The 20810-nt window shown below is 52.0% G+C and overlaps 1 protein-coding gene across 1 annotated transcript; it reads right to left on the bottom strand.

Moving 5' to 3' along the window:
- Positions 1-916: 916 nt before the first annotated feature.
- On the bottom strand, positions 917-16674 carry LOC119090526 (flotillin-2-like). The gene is made up of 11 exons (XM_037213341.1): positions 16600-16674; positions 14519-14585; positions 11495-11589; positions 10102-10303; positions 6185-6417; positions 5552-5671; positions 5083-5190; positions 4305-4411; positions 3653-3836; positions 1188-1334; positions 917-955 (listed from the first exon to the last, which is right to left on the bottom strand). Exons 2-11 carry the CDS (start codon positions 14565-14567, stop codon positions 917-919), a joined length of 1284 nt encoding a protein of 427 aa, XP_037069236.1. The 5' UTR covers positions 14568-14585; positions 16600-16674.
- Positions 16675-20810: the final 4136 nt, after the last annotated feature.

Here is a 20810-nt window from a genome sequence, read left to right on the forward strand (position 1 = left end):
GAACGTGCCTCGTCACAGTCGCTACTCCGCACCGGCCGAGTTTGAGTCGCGCGTGGCTCGAACCGTTGTACACTCGCACACCGAGGCCTAGGCTACAGCGCCACCCACACACAAAGACGGCGACACCACATCGGGGTGTAAAACATTCCGAACGCGGTGGTGCAAGGCAGCGACGAGACGCCTGGGCGCTGGCACGTGCGGGCGGCTGCAGCGACGCGGCCACGGCCGCTGACACACACACACACTGGCCTTCGTTGCGGCACTGATGATACTGGCGAGCGGTCGCGCGACCACGGAGGGCATGTCAGAGAGCGCACGCGACGCCGCTGCTCCTACCACATCAGTTAGGTGGTACACACCAAAAAACGCCAGACCTCCAGCTGAACTCCGCTGACAAACGCAAATCGTACAAAGCGTTTCGAATGGAAGGCTGAGACCCAGCTCCCTTCAAAACGCTCTGCGATCTCCCAGCTCCATGAGGTGACCCCTGCTACAACTACTAGTCTATTTCTGGACGCCTCTACATGGCAAAAGCGGTTAAATGCGCGGTGACCCCTTTTCGGCTCAGCACATACTGGTAATGATGTACAGACAACGCTGACTATACAAGCTAAACGAGAGGCCACCCGAACGTACCCTTGGCACCTGGCGGGCGCGCAGAACAGACCCACATGCAAATAGATCCAATGACTACCATTTAGCGGCGCGCAGGCCCGAAGCGTTTACGGACCATCAGCATTGTCTCCACCCATCCGACAAGCTCGCATGATGCCACGCACACATCCGACGCGGCGCCGGAGGCCCGCCTGGCCGGCGCGGCCCCAGCGGGGGTCGAGGGGCGGCTGTGCGGCTGGGCGGCGCCGGCGGCCGCGGCGCGGCCCACCCCAGCCGGGCGGCTGTCCAGCTGTCCGGCCGCCTACGCCTTGACCTCGGCGCCCGGCACGCGGCTCAGCACCTGGAAGCAGGACAGACGGTCAGCACGCTGGCCGGCGCCGGACGACCGGCCGCGCACGGCCGGCCGGCAACCGGGCAGACCGTCGCCACAAACACGGCGTGACTCGCCCGCTCGAAGTTGGGCCCCTGCGCCGGCGAGGCGCCGTACAGTGGGCCCGTCAGCGGTACACCTTGTGAGGACGCTACGCTGGCGCCCTCGTCACTGGCGTCAGGTCAGGCCGCTCGCCACCCACCTTCGAGAGGTCGACCCCGGTGAGGGCGCTGACGGCCGGCGGCACCTGGCCGACGAGACGCGTCAGCTCCGAGGTCAGCTGGCTCTCGCCGCCCAGCAGCACCATCTCGTCCACCTTGGAGAGCGGCGCGGCGATCTCGGCCGCGATCTGCGCGGCGAGGCGCGGAGTCAGCGACCAGGCACAGAGGCAGCCACACATCGGAGCAGCAGCCACAGAGTCAGCGTGACGAGACGCGGAGTCAGCGGTCAGTCACGGAGGCAGCCACACATCGGAGCAGCACCAACAGTCAGCGGTCAGTCACGGAGGCAGCCACACATCGGAGCAGCGGCAACAGAGTCAGCGCGACGAGACGCGGAGTAAGCGGCCAGTCACGGAAGCAGCCACACATCGGGGCAGCACCAACACAGTCAGCGCGGCGAGACGCGGAGTCAGAGACCAGTCACAAACAGCCACTTCTCAGAGCGGCAGCAAGGGAATCAGCGCTGCGAGATGGAGATGAGCGCCGCCGCACCCCATCGCCGACCAGAAATATCAGCACAGCCTGTCTCAAGAAAACAGCAAGGGACGGCGATATACTTAAGCTGACTAAATACACGTGGTAGGACAGTACGCACTAGAAAATGGACCATCGTCGCAAGAACCAAATTCCGTCGGAAGGGTAGGCGATGCCCTTCCGGATCGATACAAGACACCGTCCACAAATGCATCGCCATTGGAGTAGCAAAACGTTTGCAACGCGGTTCCACTTTTTCGCATCAAGTGCAGGTATATGTAGCTTTGAATGGTCGGCGCGTCCTGTGGTCAGGACCAGGATGTTCAAATTCTGCGTCACTCCACACCGCAAACACCACCCCAGCGCAGCTGCTTCCAATCCAGACCAGAGTCTGACCGAGAAAACTGGCGACCGGGCCTGATTGGGGAAAACAAAATAGTCTGAGGCGGCGAATGCGGAGAGCCCACCCTCAGTTGTCAGGACAGTGTCGGTAACCGCCGGGCAAAGGAAAGGACCGAGATAGGGGGGAGCAGTCGTGGGAGCCCAGCGCGGGGAGGAGCGGCGGTCGCATCGGTGGTGAGGACGTGTCGGGGGACGAGGAAATCAGTGGCACATGAGCACGGAGGCCGACACGGATGGCGGACGTGCGGCGAGGCGGCCACGCAGGCAAGCGGAGAAAGAGAGCTGGCAAACGAGCAGCGACGGGGAGGAACGGGAGTTGGCCAACGAGCAGCGGAAAACCAGGAAGACGTCGGGCCCTACAGCAGAGAAGAAGGAGCAGAGACTGACACGCCACCGCCCAGCCATGTAAGCCCATGCGAGCGGCTCCAGTAACGCCACTCTTTCTACCGATGTAGCATCCCCTCTCGCCGCCACCCATCCATGCTCCGTGCTTACAACCCTTTCCCATTAGCCTTTTTCCAGTGCTGGGGGAGCCAACTGCGGCCGTGGTTCGAGGCATCGGCAAGTCGATTAATTTCTTCGTTTTCAAGAACCGAGAAGAGGCAACGTCGCATGCTGGAGGGTCAACTTCACTCCTTTGACCACCGGATAACGTAGAAAGAACCCTGTTTGACTGCAGCAGTAAATTTGCAATGCAACTCGGTAGATGTGTGTAGTGTGTACCGGACACCGAGCAGGTGAAGCGGTGGCAAGGCAAGGCGACCCACTGGAGCACGCGAGGCAAGGTGACCCACTGGAGCACGCGAGGCAAGGCGACCCACTGGAGCAAGCGAGGCAAAGTGACCCACTGGAGCACCCGACGCAAGGCGACCCACTGGATCACACGAGGCAAGGCGGCCCACTGGAGCACGCGGGGCAAGGTGGCCCATTGGAGCACGCGAGGCAAGGCGGCCTACTGGAGCAGGAGAGACAAGGTGACCCACTGGGGCACCCGACGCAAGGCAACCCACTGGAACACGCGACGCAAGGTGACCCACTGGACCACGCCACACAAGGCGACCCACTGGAGCACACGAGACAAAGCGACCCGCTGGAGCACGCGACGCAAGGCGACCCAATGAAGCACGCGAGGTAATACGACCCACTGGAGCACGTGAGGCCTGTCCCATACCGTCGGCATGAGCCGGCGGCCAACCACGTACAAAATATTCAGCTACGGCACACCCAGCTTGGCAACACGTCTTTACGCTTCGCAAACCGGGCGACCCATCTCCGTGCCAAAAACGGCGCACGCACATGGATATATCAACAGCGGGTTGGGGTGGCGCGTGATAAGCGCCGCTGGCACTGCCTCCGGTCGCCCGATGGGTCAGTCCGGAGATATGACGTCACGCGATATCGCCTCGCACACGGAAGCACCGCGACAACTGACCGCGACAACACTGGAGCCCGACCTTACACTGTCCATCACCCATCACCCTGCTACCCGTCACCGCCAACGCCATCCACACGCCCAAGACCCCTCACACCGCGAGTAGCGCCGGAGCCGCCGCCGGCCGAGCGCGCCTACCTTGGGCAGGGCCTCCAGCACCATGGAGACCATGGCGGCGTCTCCGTACTGGCGGTAGGCGGCTGCCTTCATGCGCATGCGCTCGGCGTCGGCGCGGCCCACAGCCTCAATGGAGACTGCCTCGGACGTGCCCACCAGCTTGATGTTCTCCGCCTCCGCCCTGGCCAGCTCCACAGTCTGGAAGCTGAGGGCGGGCAGAACCGCGTGAGACGGCACGGCGGCGCAGCTGGACGCGGCGCTTGAACGCCCGGTTCAGAGTGGTCCGAAAGCCGAGGATGGACTCGGACGCGTGAGACGGTACAGTCTAGAAGCGCGCTCCGGGATCCGACGTTTGTTACGGTACTGCGTCGCAGTTGAGGACTCTAACTTGCGAGACGTTGCACGCTACATGGTTGCTGAAACGGTGCGGCAACTACATCTCACCTGCCATGTGAAAGGTGGCAACAGGCTTACACTTGCTTAACTGCCTGGAATAGTACTGAGCTATCGCCTCTTAGATAAGCACAGCAGCTTATCAGTGCTACGAACACAACGGTTCCCTCCAGACAGCAGCCTCGCCTCATACACAGATTCCTTGCTAGCTCCGACACAACCCATTCGCACAGATCTCGCCCGTATCATCACATCACCACGTCACTGGTCGCCGGCTCACCGTTTTCCCTCGGCCAGCGCCTCCAGTTTGTAGCTCTCGGCCTCGGCTGGCAGCTTGACTGTGCCCATCAGCTCCTTGTTCTTCCTCTGTATCTCCTGCTCCTCCACCTGGGCGGCGGCAGAGAGCGCCACGGCGGTCAGACGAGGAGTGTCGTACAGCAGCGGCCCGTCGGCGAGCCAGGCTGGCGCCAGAGATCCACGGGGAGGGCATACACAGACAGCACCGAGAACCGACACATGGCCGCGACCTCCGATCCATTCGGATCTGCGGGGGCTCGGCTTGCTAGAGTGATGCCAAATCTCGAACAATCATGAGGTTATCGGCAAGGAAATCATCATTCACATAGATGCAAGATTATACCAAATGTGTTGCCAATGCTCTGAGGCGGTAGAAACGTTCAGGAGCGATGTGCGTATTCGGAGCGCCTGCTGTCAGAAGTGATCGCTCAAGCCATCGATCCGTTCACGTCACCTAAGTAACCACGAGCACTGTGTCGGCGACATGGGGCGCACCGGACATCGAATGTGGCGCTTCATCGCGCACTAGATCAGTCCCTGGGAGAGGAGAGCCCTCTCAGGGGCCTCTCGTCCGAGATCGAAGGAGTCCGGGCCAACAGCAGCCGGGGCCTCTCGGATCTCCAGCGGCGGAACAGACGGCCGCCATCTCAGAGTGCCGCGGTGCGGAGCGTGGCGTGACGTCCACCGCACCGTATCCACAGCGAGGCGGACTAGTCGGCGCAGAGCCAGGCGGAGGCCGCGCCGACCGCCGGCCGTCGTACCTCGATCTGCTTCTTGCGCTCGATGATGTCGATGGCGATCTCCTCGTTCCGTATCTTCTGCTTCTCCTTGGCCTCCTGCAGCTCGTAGGCGAGCTGGGCCTCGGCGCGCTGAGGGCAACACAGGCGGACACGTCACCGCCCCGCGCGCCTCGCTGCCGGCCACGCGCCGCGCCAGCCATCCGCCGAGACTTTCCCCGCCAGCCGCCAGCGGCAGCCACCAGCAATAGCGCATCGCTTCACATACATAGGTATACATCGCCTACGTGCAATGACGGACATCTAAACATGGAAATCCCTGTTTATCTGTTCATTGGACATTGCACTATGGACCAGCTGGTTGGGGCGCACGAACGAGTCTGATCCAAGGAAACCCGCTCATTTACAGAATCATGAGGCGACACGGTGCCCACGTGTGTCAACCAACGGCCCAGACTCTTCAAAATTATGTCACACTAACGGAACTACGCACCGCTGTGTTGACCTCGCGGTCAAACTGGGCCTTCTGCAGCTTGAACGACTTGGTGTTGTCCTCGATCTTGGTGTCGGTGCTGTACTTGACGTCCATGGCGGCCCGCTCACACTCGGCCTCCTGCAAACCGGCCCGCTCCGGTCATCACCCCGCGTCGCGCTGGGTCACCGCGTGACGCCAACGCTTAACGTTCCCAACCGTCTGCATTCATGCACGCATGCCAAGCGCAAGCAAATGTCCTTTCCTAAACTCTTCCCTACAATGTCCTCTCCCTGGACCTTGCCCTAAGCACGTCGCTAAAAACGACGGGCGCTTTAAGCCGTAGTCATTGCTGAATGCACCAGAATGTCCAGCAGGCATATAGCTAACGGCGCACCGAGACAGCTCCAGCTTGACAATGCGTTCCGCCTATCCATGAACTAATGGTCACGGCCAAGCTGAGAAACGACGGGCGCTTTAAGCCGTAGTCATTGATGAATGCACCGGGATGTCCAGCAAGTATATAACTAACGGCGCACCGAGGCAGCTCCAGCTTGACAATCCGTTCCGCCTTACCATTAACTAAAGGTCACCGCCAAGCCGGAGCGTGACGACGGGGTGTGTGTGTGGGGGGGGGGGGGGGCACTGACTGACCCGGATGCCGGCGTCCCTGCTGGCCATGGCCACGCCCGTGTTGGCGTCGCGCTTCACGGCCGCCGTCCGCGTGCGGCCCAGCGACGACAGGTACTCGACGGTGTCGTACACGTCCTTGATGGTGAAGCTGAGAATCTCGATGCCCATGCGGCCGACGTCGGGCGCGGCCACCTCGCGCACCAGCGCCGCGAACTGGTCTCGGTCCTTGAAGATCTCCTCCACGGTCAGCGTCCCTGGCCGCCGGTAACGGGGAATTGTCAGACACTATCGACGCGCGCCACGGCCGGAAGCACTGGCGTTGCCGCTCCTACTGGAAACCGGGGACGAGGACAGATTCCTGCAGCGGGCATTAAGTGCAGCGGCTTTAACCGTTCCGCCACCTAAGCCCGGGAAGTCCAGGTGAAGCAGGCCGCAAGGCATCGCAATTTTTCCCAGTACTAGGCAGCTATGAGAGCTCGCTCAATAACTGTGCGGTTCAACCACTACCAAGTCCATTTGCACATATCGGATTCTTTTTTAGGCGGTGTTTCACCGATTTCCGACCGGCCCTTTGACATCTCTCTTCGCCGGCGGGGGTCATTTGGCGGCGTTTTCATTTGGCATCGGGGGTCCTGAGGCTCTCAGTGTACCCTATTTCAAATAATAACAAGCTCGCTCATTCCATAATTTTTAATTCAGTACCCTTAAGTGGCATGTACCTTCGTAATTTTGCGATTTACCAACATTTTGGGCGTAGTAGGTCACACAGAGATTGATGGGTATCTGGTTCGTGACCTGACACTACCCGCACTACGCCAACGCCAACGCTCGCCGTTTCAATGATTCCCATGTTCATGCCGACGGGGGTTGCATCAAACCCACCTCGAACGGTGCGGTTTAATTCACGATATCCACGCACGAGTCCACGTCTTTGGTAGAAGCTTTACATGCGTGCAACTCTACATGAACCTCGTATTTAACACACTCATCATAGCCATCAAACATACATCGCGCTACTCACAAGCCATCGCCGACCGCGTGCCATTGCGGCCAGATTACGAGGCAAACTGCCAAGCGTATATTAGAATGCAGGAATTGGACGCATCTTACCATCCACTCACCTCACGGGCGTAGCCAGAGTTTGAAACGGGGTGGGGGTGGGGGTGGGGGGGGGGGGGGGGTGGGGGGGAGGACTACCGGGCTTTACGACGGGGAAGGTAAGGATCCCAGCCCCATTCGCAGTTATCTTACAGAAGGATCGAGACGAGACGTTAGCACCACGGAGTTAGTACTGGTCGGACCATTGTCCTCGCCTGGTGTATTAGCATTTACACGTTTCGGCCAGTTAATCCTCCAGCCGTCATCAGCCCAATTCTGTTCTTGGCATTGCTGGCATTCAAAACATCTTCTGATCGAGAGTCCAGCGTTCTAACAGCTGAACTGACCGGGAAGGACAAGAAGAGGATAACTCCTTTTCAGTTATCTCAGTTGGTAGAACACTGAACTGTATTAGAAAACCCTTGTTCAAATTCCAGCAAAAGCAAGGAAACGATTCGGACTATGACGTGGCATAAAGCCAACCATCATCCACTCCTTATCAGGACTCCATGCCAGCTGACGGCGGTAGGAGAGCCAACTGGCGGAAACCTTGAGTAAATGCTTATAAACTAGGCGATGACAATGGTCTGAACTATATTCAAAAGTGTCGAGGTGTGATAAGAAGCCGCACCGTATTTCGAAGAGGCGGGTCTGGCCACGTGTGACTGGCCGCGCGCATACAGACAAGCCAATCCCCACAACACTACATAAAGTCCTCACTGTGTCTGTGGTCACTGGTGTGAAACAATTAATCATTTCGCCCTCTTTTGCCCACTTTTTCGATACCTCGCAGTAGAAATTTCTTTCAGCACGACACGACTATTGGGTCCCCGGTTCGATCAATTTCGAGCACCCACACCAAACACATACCAATGCACAGAATGAACACCACCGACGACGGTCGAGTGCTCACGGAGTGCTTCCAGGACCACAATACCAAAGCGTTCAAACCGCGGCATGAGGTGGCGGCAGCGGCGGCCGGCGCCGTGGCGGAGACCCGCTATTAGCACGTGATGTCCGGCAGCTATCTCCGGTTTTGCTTCTACGTTTGGGAGATGTGCCCCGGTTGAAGTCTTATGACTTACGCATCAATTCTTCGGTTACATTTAAATCATCATGCCGTTTACCGCGTCCTGACATAAAACAAAACAAAACAATTTAATTGTCGACCTACCCGCAGAAGAACAGAAACGAGTCCTACTTGATCCAAAAGAGCTCGCTCATTCGCGTGCATATATACATGCGTGCATAGTTCCTGCCAGAGGCGCGGACTCGTCCGTGGATATCGTAAATTAACCGCACCGTCTGAAGTGGGTTTGATGCAAGCGCCATCGATATGAACATGGGACTCATTAAAACGGCAAGCGTTGGCGCACGGAGGCTTGTAATACCCTCCCTGGCCTCCATTGCCGACCTTTGAAGACACATATAGCTCGGGTAGTATCAGGTCGCCAACCAGATATCCAGCAACCTCTGCATGACCTACTTCACCCAAAATGCTGACAAATCCCAAAATTGCGGAGGGTTATGACGCTCAAGGGAACCTGCATGAAGTGAGCGAGCTTGTTGTTGTTCGAGACTGGGTACGCTGCGAGTCTTAACATCTCCCACGCCAAATGAAAACGCCGTCGATGGCTCCCCGTTGGCGAAGAAAGACGTGATAGGACCGGATAACAGTCGCCAAGACATCGCCTCCAAACTCCCCTCATTTGTGGGAAATGGGCTCGTCCGCGCGATCATCACTTTAGTGGTTGAGCCGTACAGCCAATGAGCGAGCTCTCATAACTTTGTTATACTGGAAAAAATAATGACGCTTCCGACAGCCGCTGGCGTGTTTTGCAGGTCTGACGGCCATCTGCGCACGTGACTGGCTGCACTATTTCACCGCTGCCGACCGATTACGCCATTTCACGCCGACATCTCGACATCGACAGCAGTTGGAGCAGCGCGGGAGTGGCACCCTTCGATAGGCCAGCGAACCGGCAATCGCATGGTGCTCACTGTGCTGTCGCGTGTGCCGGGTGTAACACGCACACTGGCTGTGAATATGCACGCCGCCAATTTCGACGGACTTACGTTTTACGCCACATCTCGACACCCAGAGCACGGAGCACGGCACTGGCATGCTGCGATAGGCCACTGAACCGAATATCGCGCGGTCCCAAGTGTGCGGTCGGACGGCCACGTGACAGGCACACGCGAGCAGGCAAGATGGATGCGCCGCCTTTGACGCATTTCTACGCTTTGTGCCCTATCTCGGCCTCCCAGACACGCAGCGACTTGGGAGTGGCATGCATGTGAAAGGGAATAGAAAGCATAAGAATGCATATTACATGCATATAAAAGGGAACACGGAATGAAGGGGTTATAGCCTGGTGCCAGCCGCACGGTCGCAGATGCCACATATCACGCGCACACAACCAACGTTTTCGGCCGGTTTTCATGTTTTCAGCCATATCTTGGCACCCAGAGCAGCTAGGGGCATGCATCCAACTGCAAAACATCGGCCAGACAAATGTCTCCTTTTTACAGACCGCACAACAGGCAAGCGTGCAAGCAGTTGTTACAATTACAAAAAAAGACACTGCCTTGCCATCTCAGTGGTACTGTAAAGATCAGGGACTTCACGCGCGATGAGTGACACGCTATCAAATAACTCAGGCGACCAAATTTCGCAGTAGTAGTCACTAGGTTCTATGGTCACATCATATTCACAAGTTATCCGGGTCATGCGACCAAATTTCGACGGCACCAAAACACAGCTGACGGCACGCCTGAGGCCCTCTTAGTAGAGCTACGTCTGACCACCGAGCCAGCGTCCGAGAATGGCGCGCCCTCACCGAGGATTGCGCGGAGGTGTCCCTCGAGCGTCTGCAGGATGGTCAGCTGGATGTCGTGCACGGTCTTGCCTAGGAACTGCTCGGAGGCCGTCTTCAATATCTCGTCCTGCTTGATGATCTTGCACTGGGCCACGCCGGTGACGGTCAGGGGCACGCCCTGGGCCGTCTCCACATGCTCGCATATCGGGTTGAGCGTCATCGTCTGCGAAGGGGGCGCTCCGGTCACTGGCAGCCAGTGCCCGTCACAGGAGGGGGCGTCAGGGGCACACCCGTCACTGGCAGTCAATGCCCGTCACAGTGCCCGTGCCAGTCAGGGGCACAGCCACCACTGGCAGTCACTGTCCGTCACAGCAGGGGGCGTCAGGGGCACATCCGTCACTGGCAGTCAGTGCCCGTCAACAGGAGGGGGAGTCAGGGGCACACCCGTCACTGGCAGTCAGTGTCTGTCACAGCAGGGGACGTCAGGTGCACACCCGTCACTGGCAGTCAGTGCGCGTCAAAGCAGGGGGCGTCAGGGGCACACCTGTCACTGGTAGTGCCCGTCACAGCATGGGGCGTCAGAGGCACACCCGCCACTGGCAGTCAGTGTCCGTCACAGCAGGGGCGTCAGGGGCACACCCGTCACTGGCAGTCAGTGCCCGTCACAGCAGGGGGCGTCAGGGGCACACCCGCCACTGGCAGTCAGTGTCCGTCACAGGAGGGGGCGTCAGGGGCACACCCGTCACTGGTAATCAGTGTCCGTCGCAGGAGGGGCGTCAAGGGCACACCGGTCACTGGCAGTGGGTGTCCGATACAGGAGGGGGCGTCAGGGGCACAACAATCACTGACAATCAGTGCCCGTCATAGGAGGAGGCGTCAGGGGCATACAGGTCACTGGTCGCTAATAATTCAAACGCAGCCAAGTGAAAAGATAGTCTGCCCATAGCTAAACCTTGCTTCAGACCGCGCGTAACAGTGCAGCCCCTAGAATTGTAGAAGCCTCCGTTTGAACAAGTAATGCATTCTGGAACGATTTTCCTAATTTGCTCGTCGGTATGCCTAGATATTACAACCACGGTCAACTGCGAGCATAAAGGAACAGTGAAACAGGGCAAAAGAAACAGAGATGCACTGCATGAGTTGCCGCTTCGACGCAACACTCATGCCGCGCTAGCAAACACGTGTCTGGTTCCTTCTTGGATTTCTTCCTGGGAACCAGTTCCTGGTCTTGGATCCACGAAGAGCCCAGGGACCGGTTTGGAACCAAATCAGAGACCCATCAAGAATCACGTTATAATACTGAACTGACCTAAGAGAACTAGCAAGAACCAGGATCAGAATGCAAATTTTGATTTGGACATTAATGGTCGGGGCACATTACTGCAAACCTGGCCTGTCCTTGGTGTGAGCTCACCTCCAGACTCAGCGACTGCACGTCTGTGACCGCCCACCACGCCCACGCCCAGCCGCCGACAATGGTCCTCTTCTGTTGGGAGCCACACCACCCTCCTGTGAAAGCCGGCGAGACATGGTCAACAGAACGTCCTGCGCACTACGCATCAGAGCATTCTTAAACACCCTGAAAACAGACTCTCCAGGCCGTCACCGACATCCGCACAAAAGATGCCGTCCTTTTGTTCCACTGTCACTTGTCCAATGGCATTTGCCCCACTGGGTCACCAATGTCAAACAGCGACACACAGGACTCAACTAATTTGGTTTGCTGCTTTTCGACGGAGTCCGCACAGCTTTTCCTTGCACTCAGTAAAAACTCGCAATGAATTTTGTCGATTATTTTGAATAAGAATGGGCATTTTTAAAATGAAAGTCATTTATGAAAAGTTTTGTGCACGCACCTGATGAGTCAAAGTCGAAATCATTGGCACCGCACACTGCTGGCTGAATCAACCATTCCACCTGTTTTACTTGTGCCTTGCACTTGGTCCGGGCTAATGAGATTGCACGAAAATGCCGTCTCAGCTCATGATGTTGAAACATACTTGCCTTGCCAGCATTTGGCAAATGAACATATGTCATACATAATACGTGCTAGTATGTTACGCGAAGCATTTTCGAACCCTTTTATACCCACTGCGCGCAACACGGCGTGACACTCAATCTACAAACACAGCACAAAACACACGGGACAACTGCTCTAATCCCGAACCGGTTCTTTACGGATGTCGTCCATAAGTATGCCACACATTCTGACTTTCTACGACAAACCCTAGTTGTAATGTTATTCTTCCGTTGCTATTGGTTTTCCTTTGGCTACCCTGCTCGTATAGCACGCTCTTTAGGCTTCCGGTGTATGAAGCCTACGTGATGTCCACTCCCGAGGCCCATCTCGCTCAGATGGTTGATCTCTCCCCTCCTAGCTGCACCATCCTTGACAGTCCGTGAAGCGTGACTGGAGGCCCAGGAACGACAGGTTGCGGCTGGTTTCCGGTACACCGGTGCCCTCAGCCTGTTGTCGGTTCTCTCGACTTGTACGCCGAAGAACGGCAGCTTGCTATGCTCACGCTCCATATCGAGCTAGATGGATGCCACCAACTGCTGATGTGGTCGAAGGATGTTGTTACGTCTCCTCGGTGCTGCCAGTGGACGATTGTGTCGTCGGTGTACCACAGCCACACTGATGGCTGGAGTGGCACAGTCCACATCGCTATGCCTTCGAAATATTCCATGTCGATGTTGGCAGCCCCCCGTGACAAATATGATCATATGGTCATTCTCCCGGTTTCTTGGCGGCATTAACCGTTTAGCTGGGATTACTTGCACTCGCTGTTCCCAGCTTCAAAGCCACTGGCTTCAGCATCACCATTCAGCTCATGGCATTGTCTTGGCTTCAAACTCCAAGTCAACGCCAGAGGCATGGCGTGGGGAAGAAGCCTGCCTTGGCTTCACAGATTCCCAGTTTTTATCCAAAAGTTTAGGATTTGGCTTCGGCTTCAGAGCCATTTCCATGGATGGCTTCGGCTTCCGGCACGTGACCATTGGATAGCTGCTTCGGCTTCGGCTTGGACTTCGAACAAGTTCTGAACTTTGAACCCGGCTTTGCCTACATGCGCACTTATAATGTATCAGCTTAGTCTTGTTGAATTTTCGCAGCAGGAGAGGACTCACTTCGCAAAAACAGCCGACCTGTCCCATTACCAAAATATACCACACAACCTTTCAAGGCAGTGACGCGCACACACACACACAGAGAAGCGACGCCACATGGCTGAAAGCCAAAAGCAGCCAGTCATTCTAATAACTGGTTCATACGCGACGATCGCCTGGGAACGACCTGTCTGAAACGTTATCGATGCATCCTAACATAGGCCACGAGTACGGCAGCCCGACAAACTCTCCATTTGTAATGCTAACGCCTTGTCTCAACAACTCGGACAACCCTGTGGTGTTCTATGATCTAATACAGTTCAAGCAGATGTAAAAATGGCATCGGCTGCAAAAAATCTGTTCAACAGATTCGTTTTCATCGTCGGCCTCGTGATGCTGAACTGATGGTGACTTGGCTTTGGCTTGGCACTTCCTAATCACGACGCTGCTGGCGGTGGCTTCGCATGTACAAGGATTAAAGTGACCAGCTTTGCACTCAGGTTCACATTAAAAAAGTATGAAACCACTGGTTTCTGCTTCACTGTTCCCAAATTCAAAGCCACTGGCTTCAGCACCAACATTCAATCCATGTCATGGCCTTGGCTGCAGATCCCACTTTGAGGCCAAAGATATGGCTTTGTCCCAGTCCCCATCCCTGGCTGGAACAGTGCTGTGGTGATACAAAATGTCAGTAGCTGCACGATGCTGTCATTTGGGATGTCTCTCCTTTCCTGCAGCATTGCATCATTCCAATCCTGTCTCGCATGATAGATCCAGCTTGATATGTTGGCATGCCAGGCATCACACATTTGCCTGTCAGGCTTGAAGTTCACCAACATGTTGGCATGTTGGTGTACAGGCTAACCATGTCCTGATCATGTTTGCCACAGGTGTTGGGCACACTCTTTGTGCCAAAAAGACAAGGCAGGCTGACTTCTTAATGGATGATAAATGGGCCCACTTCAGGGCTGATTATTTTGATCAGGACTGGCTCAGTGGGTCATAGGCTGAGCCTCAGCTGCTGCTGATGGATGTTGGGAATACACTGGTCTCACACATCTTCAGCAGTGTGTAAATATAAGATCAGACACACAAACACATGCCTTCTTAGTCCTGCCTATGAGAGCTAGACTTACATTTTGAGCAGCCTGGTTCAGACTCAAGGAGTCCAGGGGGAAAATTTGCTTTGTGCCATGTACATGGCTGAAAGCTTAACATGACCCAGTCCAGTCGTTCAGTCCACCAGACAGGATAGTGTCACACTTTACAAGGGCAGATTGTTGTTTGTCGGCTGTGATCCAATAAATTCCATTCAAAATGTGAAATAACATACCTGACACTATGAGGGCTTCATTCGGCCCAACAGTGTGGATGTTTCCCATTGTGGACAGCTAGGCTTCCTGAAAATGAAAAACACATTCATGCATATGCAGTCAACATATGCTAAAACATGAAATATCTAGCCAGTGGCACAAATTCACCAGATATCTCTAATGACCAGCATAAACATATCTGACTATATGCAACTGGTCACCCAAATTAAATAAGGTATATGCTAAAGGAAGCTGGGCAAGGCCAACCCTGGTGCATTATTCATATAATCATAACAAGACAGGGATGCATGGCCACCCCATGAAAGAAAAACCTTGGGCCAAAGATTATGTAGACATTTGCTTGCTGAAGCTACACCATACTATACTACAAAGTTTTATGGGTTGTTGTCCATATTGGGACACTGGTACAAATCATCCATAGTGTAATGTTAAATTGTTCATCAATGTATGTTTTTAAGGTATCAGATATCTGAATGATGATAAAACAGGGTGATTTCTACTGCACCTATCACCTCACCTTTAACTTAAGTAAGTACAATAATGACAGCAGATGTAGGTCAAATACTGTTCCATCACACTGGTGGCACAGATGCTAAAAAGACATGGGTTGCAGAGGACTATGTAGGGAGGTTGGTCAGGACAGTGACAGTTGTTAGGTAAGGTTAGGCCAGGACAGATTAGGTTAGGTTAGGTTAGGTTAGGTTAGGTTAGGTTAGGTCAGGTCAGGTCAGATCAGGTCAGGTCAGGTCAGGTATGGCATGTCAGGCTAGGTGAGGTGAGGTGAGGTGAGGTGAGGTGAGGTGAGGTGAGGTGAGGTGAGGTGAGGTGAGGTTAGGTGAGATGAGGTGAGTTGAGGTTAGGTTAGATTAGGTTAGGTAAGGTAAGGTAAGGTTAGGTTGGGTTAGGTTAAATTCTGGTGCTTTTCCCACTTTCTTTAAAAAGCACTTCCAAGGAGGAATTGCAGGCAGCTTACACCATTATAGCAATGATGCTGGCAAATCATGATTATCATATCTCTGGAGTTCCTGCACCTAATGTTTTATTAAAGCTTGATGGCAAAAGCATAAATATACCTGTTTCTTGATTATCCATAATATTTGCTGCCATAAAGAAGACAGCTTTTATACAATGCCCTTTTGTAATATGAGGTATCCATGTCTGGCTATACTGTCTTATAACAATAACCACAGGATAAAAAACATACTGTTTTTACATGATCAAAACTCTAGGAATAAACAGATCAGCAGTGAGAAACATAAACACAGTCAATGGGAAAAGGCATTCTGGAAATAAACAGATCAGCAGCAAACATATGTTGGACAGGATTGTGAGTACTATTCCTTAAAAGTGGCTGATCTGTGGCTGCTCTTTATACAGAGACACCCATAATTTTATTACCACCTACTGCAGATTTGAACACATTACTGATGCATTATGTGGTAGCATTTGCAAAACAAATTCATCCACTGCCCAGGACATATAACACTGATAACTTAAATGTTATTCCTGCATGCACTTTAACTGAAGCTAGACCAAAGTAAAATTATTTTTAATACTATTCTTGAGTAAAAGCAAAAACCACTTGGAGGAAGCTACAGTCTGAATTCACCTTTGCAATATCATAATCCTTTCAATCTTTGGCTACTTGCTGAAATTGATGAAACCAGGCACTAAACTCTCAGTACCCACATCTTCCACATGCCTGTCCTGCAAATCGTTGCAGCAATGTTGCTGCTAAGCAGGACATGTTCTGTGCATCACGCATATTTGCAACCTAGTATTATATCTATGGGCATGATCACACCCAAAACATACTGGATGACACAGGGAAAAACATATGCAGGCTTCCACATTGGGGCACACTCCAAAGATTTTCAACGAAAATCAAGCATCCTGGCAATCGCTGGCCTGTCCACCTAGCAGTCCGAGGCGCCGCCCCCCCCCCCCCCCTCGGGAACTGCAATGAACCAATGTTAACAAGTGTAGGGCAACCCACTTAGCAAACAACCCAAAAGTACCGTGCGCTTAGTTCAGATGATCAGAGTACGCACTCCAATCCCGTCAAACCTCGGTGGCTCACCCTAACACCAGTAGACGCGCGGCTTGAAACGACCCAGGGAATTCCCTGACAATCCCCGAAGTGCGTAGCACGAGGCTGCCTAATGAGTAGCACCACCAAATGTAAACACCAAGTGCGCCACTAACGCCGTGCTCTACAATGTGCATCAGAAGTATAGATTACCTCCGTCAAATTAGTACCAGGCGCAGATTTACCTTTGTATCCAAAAATAAGTCACCGGATCCTTGTTTGGCATGAAATGTTACGCGCTCTAGAGATTGACCTCCTAATTACGTGAGCAAAATACGTAAGACCGAGACGCCGCATTAGACGAGGTTCAGTGCAGTTCGGCATATAATATATAATGATTTGAAAAATGAACGCATTCAGCGAACTTCTGGAAATCGACATGCGAACAGATCTTGATATTCTAATTGACATGACCAAAAACATAAGGCTGGCACGCTTTATAAGACAAAGTTATAGCAGATCGAAATTCAAGGTCATGCAGACGTTGCGGAGTAGACGTCTCCAACGATTCTAGAGATACCTACAGGCATGAAGATAACTGTTCCGAGTTTTATGAACTCAAAAGATGTGAGCAATACGCTTATGTGTTAGCGAAATTGCATTTATTCCAGTTTCAAGGTTGCCTAGAGCAGAACCTTTAAATCTTCTTTAAGGTTGATAACCATGAATCATCCAGATACATTTCTGATGAAAAATTATGGCCAGTTTAGGGTGTGGACAAAGATCACACCATTGAAGCAGTTCATCGGTAGTTAGTAATCTCGGTTTGCTCAACCACCACGACAGAAAAGTAAGATGGACCTGGCCACCACTACGCTCTGACCAGCACTACTATTTCGGCAATTTTGGTGAGTATGAGACGTCATGACGCGACGACGCGATAAGACGCCGATAGCAGCCGATAGCGATAGCAACTTGAACTATGCGTTGGGAACGGAAACCGAGTCGAGGACGGGGATAAACGGCCACGCGTTACCATTTTATCAGCAGTTGATCTTGCCTGTACATGGCGTTGGCTGGAGGCAAGTGTGTGCTTATTTCTCAGAAGCAGCTTTGAACTGCGTGCAGTGGGGTAAGATGCTAGTGATTGCTTTACAAGCTTGAAACAGAATGGCGCTGTTCCAGCCAGCGAAGTATGGCGCACTTCACCATGTTTCTCTCCTTGTGCCTGAATGTCCGGTGCGGGTTCCGTGATTCCAATGTTGCATCAGTTTTAAACACATCTGGTGAAATGTGCTAAAATTGTGTTGCAGGAAACAAGTGGTGTGGTGTAGTGTTGTGGCTTGTAACTGCCCAGTTATGATCTTGATTTGGCTGTCGTGTGAAATGGATCTCCCTGAAAAAGAGGTGAGGCCTGGTGCTGGTTTGAAAACTGATGTAAAAATTTGTCTGGGACTGATTTTTGCTACTCTAATGTCAAGGACTTCTTAGGGTGGATGGCTTGTACTATTTTGGGAATCAATGTTCATCAACCCTTTTCTTGTTTTAAGGGAAGGTAGAAAAATTGCTGTGATAGGAATGGGTGAATCAATTTATGAACTGAACTCTTTTTGAAACTGCAGCAGATTAAAAGACACTGATGATTTTGCTAGCTGTTATCTATAAAACAATATTGTTATTAATGTACCTATCAAAATGGATGGCCAATGCATTTGCAGTGTTGTTTCACTGCAAACTGTGTGGTACACTGGCCATTCACAAATTGATGCAGTAAATAGCCAAACCAATAATTAACTTAGTGGGCTGCATTTTGGTCACAAACTAAGGAGTTAACTGTACCACAAAATTAGGGATTCTATAAATAATTATTAAGTAGGAAGCAATATATTTTGCAAACAATAACTAGGTATAACTAACTTGTGAATAAGTATTTCTATGATGCAAAGTCATTCATGACAGTTATAAACCTATAAGTCATTCACTATTTTCCTGATTGTCATACATTCTACCATAAACCTGCATCTTTTAACACCAGAAGGCAACTGCAGTTAATGTGTTTTAAAACACCAGTATCAATTGACATGTTTATTGAGTTCTCAGATAACCTGCTGGATAGCGAAATAATGCCTTCTAAAGATCTCCATGAGGGTTATTGGTCTTTATGCCAGATAGGATGGTAGATAGCTTACAAGAGCAGGTGATAAGCAAATGTATCAGTCTAAAGCCTTCTCTGTTGATGTCAAGGAACTAAGCCATCAGGGGTGCTTCCATTTGGTATGCATGCAAGCAATCATCAGAACTAGGTCATGAGCAGCACAACTGTGTAAATTAGCTGGTGCTTATAATTTTATGAATATGGAAGCTGCCACTGTACCATTGCCCTCCCTATGCTAGGTAATTCTGTAAAAGTTGATGATTGTATATTGACCAGCCTTAACATGTCAATCATCCTTTCATCATTTGACCATGATGAGAACAATGATTGGCATTGGGCCTACAAGCAGCACAGGCTGTGATATCTAGCCTCATCTTGGTAACCATTATCAGGACATGTTGGGTACAATTCACTGATGGCCCCCTGGAATGTCTAGGCTAGGTTTGCTTGTACCAAAAGGTTAAAACAAACTTGGGGTAAGGTAGTATTTCTGGCATCCTGATATAAATGCTACCATTTGATCTCTATGGGAATGGTATTGGCCGCATTGTGCACCTATGCCATCGCCATGGCAGTGTTTACATTATGTTAGTGCAGTTACAAGTGCAGCTGATCCTGTGCATTTGTGTCAGAAGAGGTGGTGGTGGTACTTGGTTAGGGTACAAAAGGGAGAAACAATGTGCAAATAGTATTCTTGTGTAATAGCTTATAACTGGACATCATTTTTGGGCAAATCACTATTGTAAGCTAAGCAATATTAAGTGAGCATAGAAAGCACATGTCATGGCTGCTGGCCAAAGTATTAGGCATGACAGAAATCCAATAACAAGCAACATTTGATGCAACATATCATCCGGCCACAGTTTGATGCATCCACTTAAGGGCAGAATGCATGGGGCTATCAATACTGATGGAAGTTATTTTAGTCAGTCATTAAATCCTTTGATGATGCGGATCATGACTACTAACTGTTAACCACTTTGCACAGATTAGTTTAGTGCAAGCATCCCTCACTGTTTTTTGTTGTTTCATAAGCCAGACAATAAGTCCTCTCATGTCTATTGAGGTCTCTCCATTTTGTGACATAAGGCTGAAGTCAATGTGTAAGCTATGGTCAACACTCAAAAATAACCAGCCATAAGCTCAGAAATTATTTGTTTAACAAACCCAGCAAAACTGGTTTGGATTGTGACATGCAAGTTGTACACAGAACTTCACATGAGGGGGGGGGGGGAAGGTAACTGAAAAATGTTACTGAAAATCAAATTTAGCAATTTGAAATATCTTGCTTGTCATAGAACAATAGATTATTTATTTATTTTCCATTTTATGTGTACCTGGATTTCTTTTTGCCATGAACACGCTCATATGAATGCATGCCATACATTTAGTAAGTGGGGCCTGGGTGCATGCGTCTTGGGGTTACTATGTGCACACACCTCAAGCATTATGACAGTGTGAGAAATATTTACATCTAGTGCATGATAACATGCAATGAAAGCAGGACATTATTAACCCTAGGTTTGGCCAAACCCATGATATGAACTATGCCCACCAAATTCATGCCATGGTATATGAGAAGGTGGATGGATACTGAAGATGAATGTGTCAGGGAATATGCTGGTATTAGGAGCATGCAGCTCTTCATAATTTGGGGAGTGCACGGTATATGCTCAGGACATCCAAGAAGCCCCAAATGGCACAAGATGAGCTGAGTATAACATAGGGCCACATCTGGGCAAAGACTGCATAATTTGGACATAAGACACTGTCTTTACATGCATGTAGCTTACCTCAATCAACACTGGAAATAACATCTGATGCCTGGCCAATGGACCCCTGGCTCACTTTGTCAGCAATCCTGCAAGGATCTCCACATAACACTTGTGCATTGCCTTGTGTGTTATTTTGGGACTAGTTCTCTCTCAGGTGTCTTTCTGGCAGTGTGGTAGGCATGACACATTTTGCATAATGTCTTGTGTTACCTTCGTTTCAAATTTGCAGTCGGTCCTGACCTGGTGGCCGTCGGTCATGACCTGGCAGCTGTCGGTGCTGACCTGGCGGCCGTCGGTGCTAACCTGCGGCTGTCGGTGCTAACCTGCGGCCG

Source organism: Pollicipes pollicipes, unplaced genomic scaffold, assembly GCF_011947565.3.
Source record: "Pollicipes pollicipes isolate AB1234 unplaced genomic scaffold, Ppol_2.1 Scaffold_3087;HRSCAF=3621_pilon_pilon_pilon, whole genome shotgun sequence".
NCBI classification, from domain to species: Eukaryota; Metazoa; Arthropoda; class Thecostraca; order Pollicipedomorpha; family Pollicipedidae; genus Pollicipes; species Pollicipes pollicipes.

Coding starts and splice junctions, on each gene's coding strand:
- LOC119090526 (XM_037213341.1), bottom strand. CDS start 14,567: ATGGGAAACATCCACACTGTTGGGCCGAATGAAGCCCTCATAGTGTCA. Junction 4,412..5,082: donor AGCGCAAGAAGCAGATCGAG/GTACGACGGCCG, acceptor GCCGCCGCCCAG/GTGGAGGAGCAGGAGATACA. Junction 956..1,187: donor CCGGGGTCGACCTCTCGAAG/GTGGGTGGCGAG, acceptor TCCTGCTTCCAG/GTGCTGAGCCGCGTGCCGGG.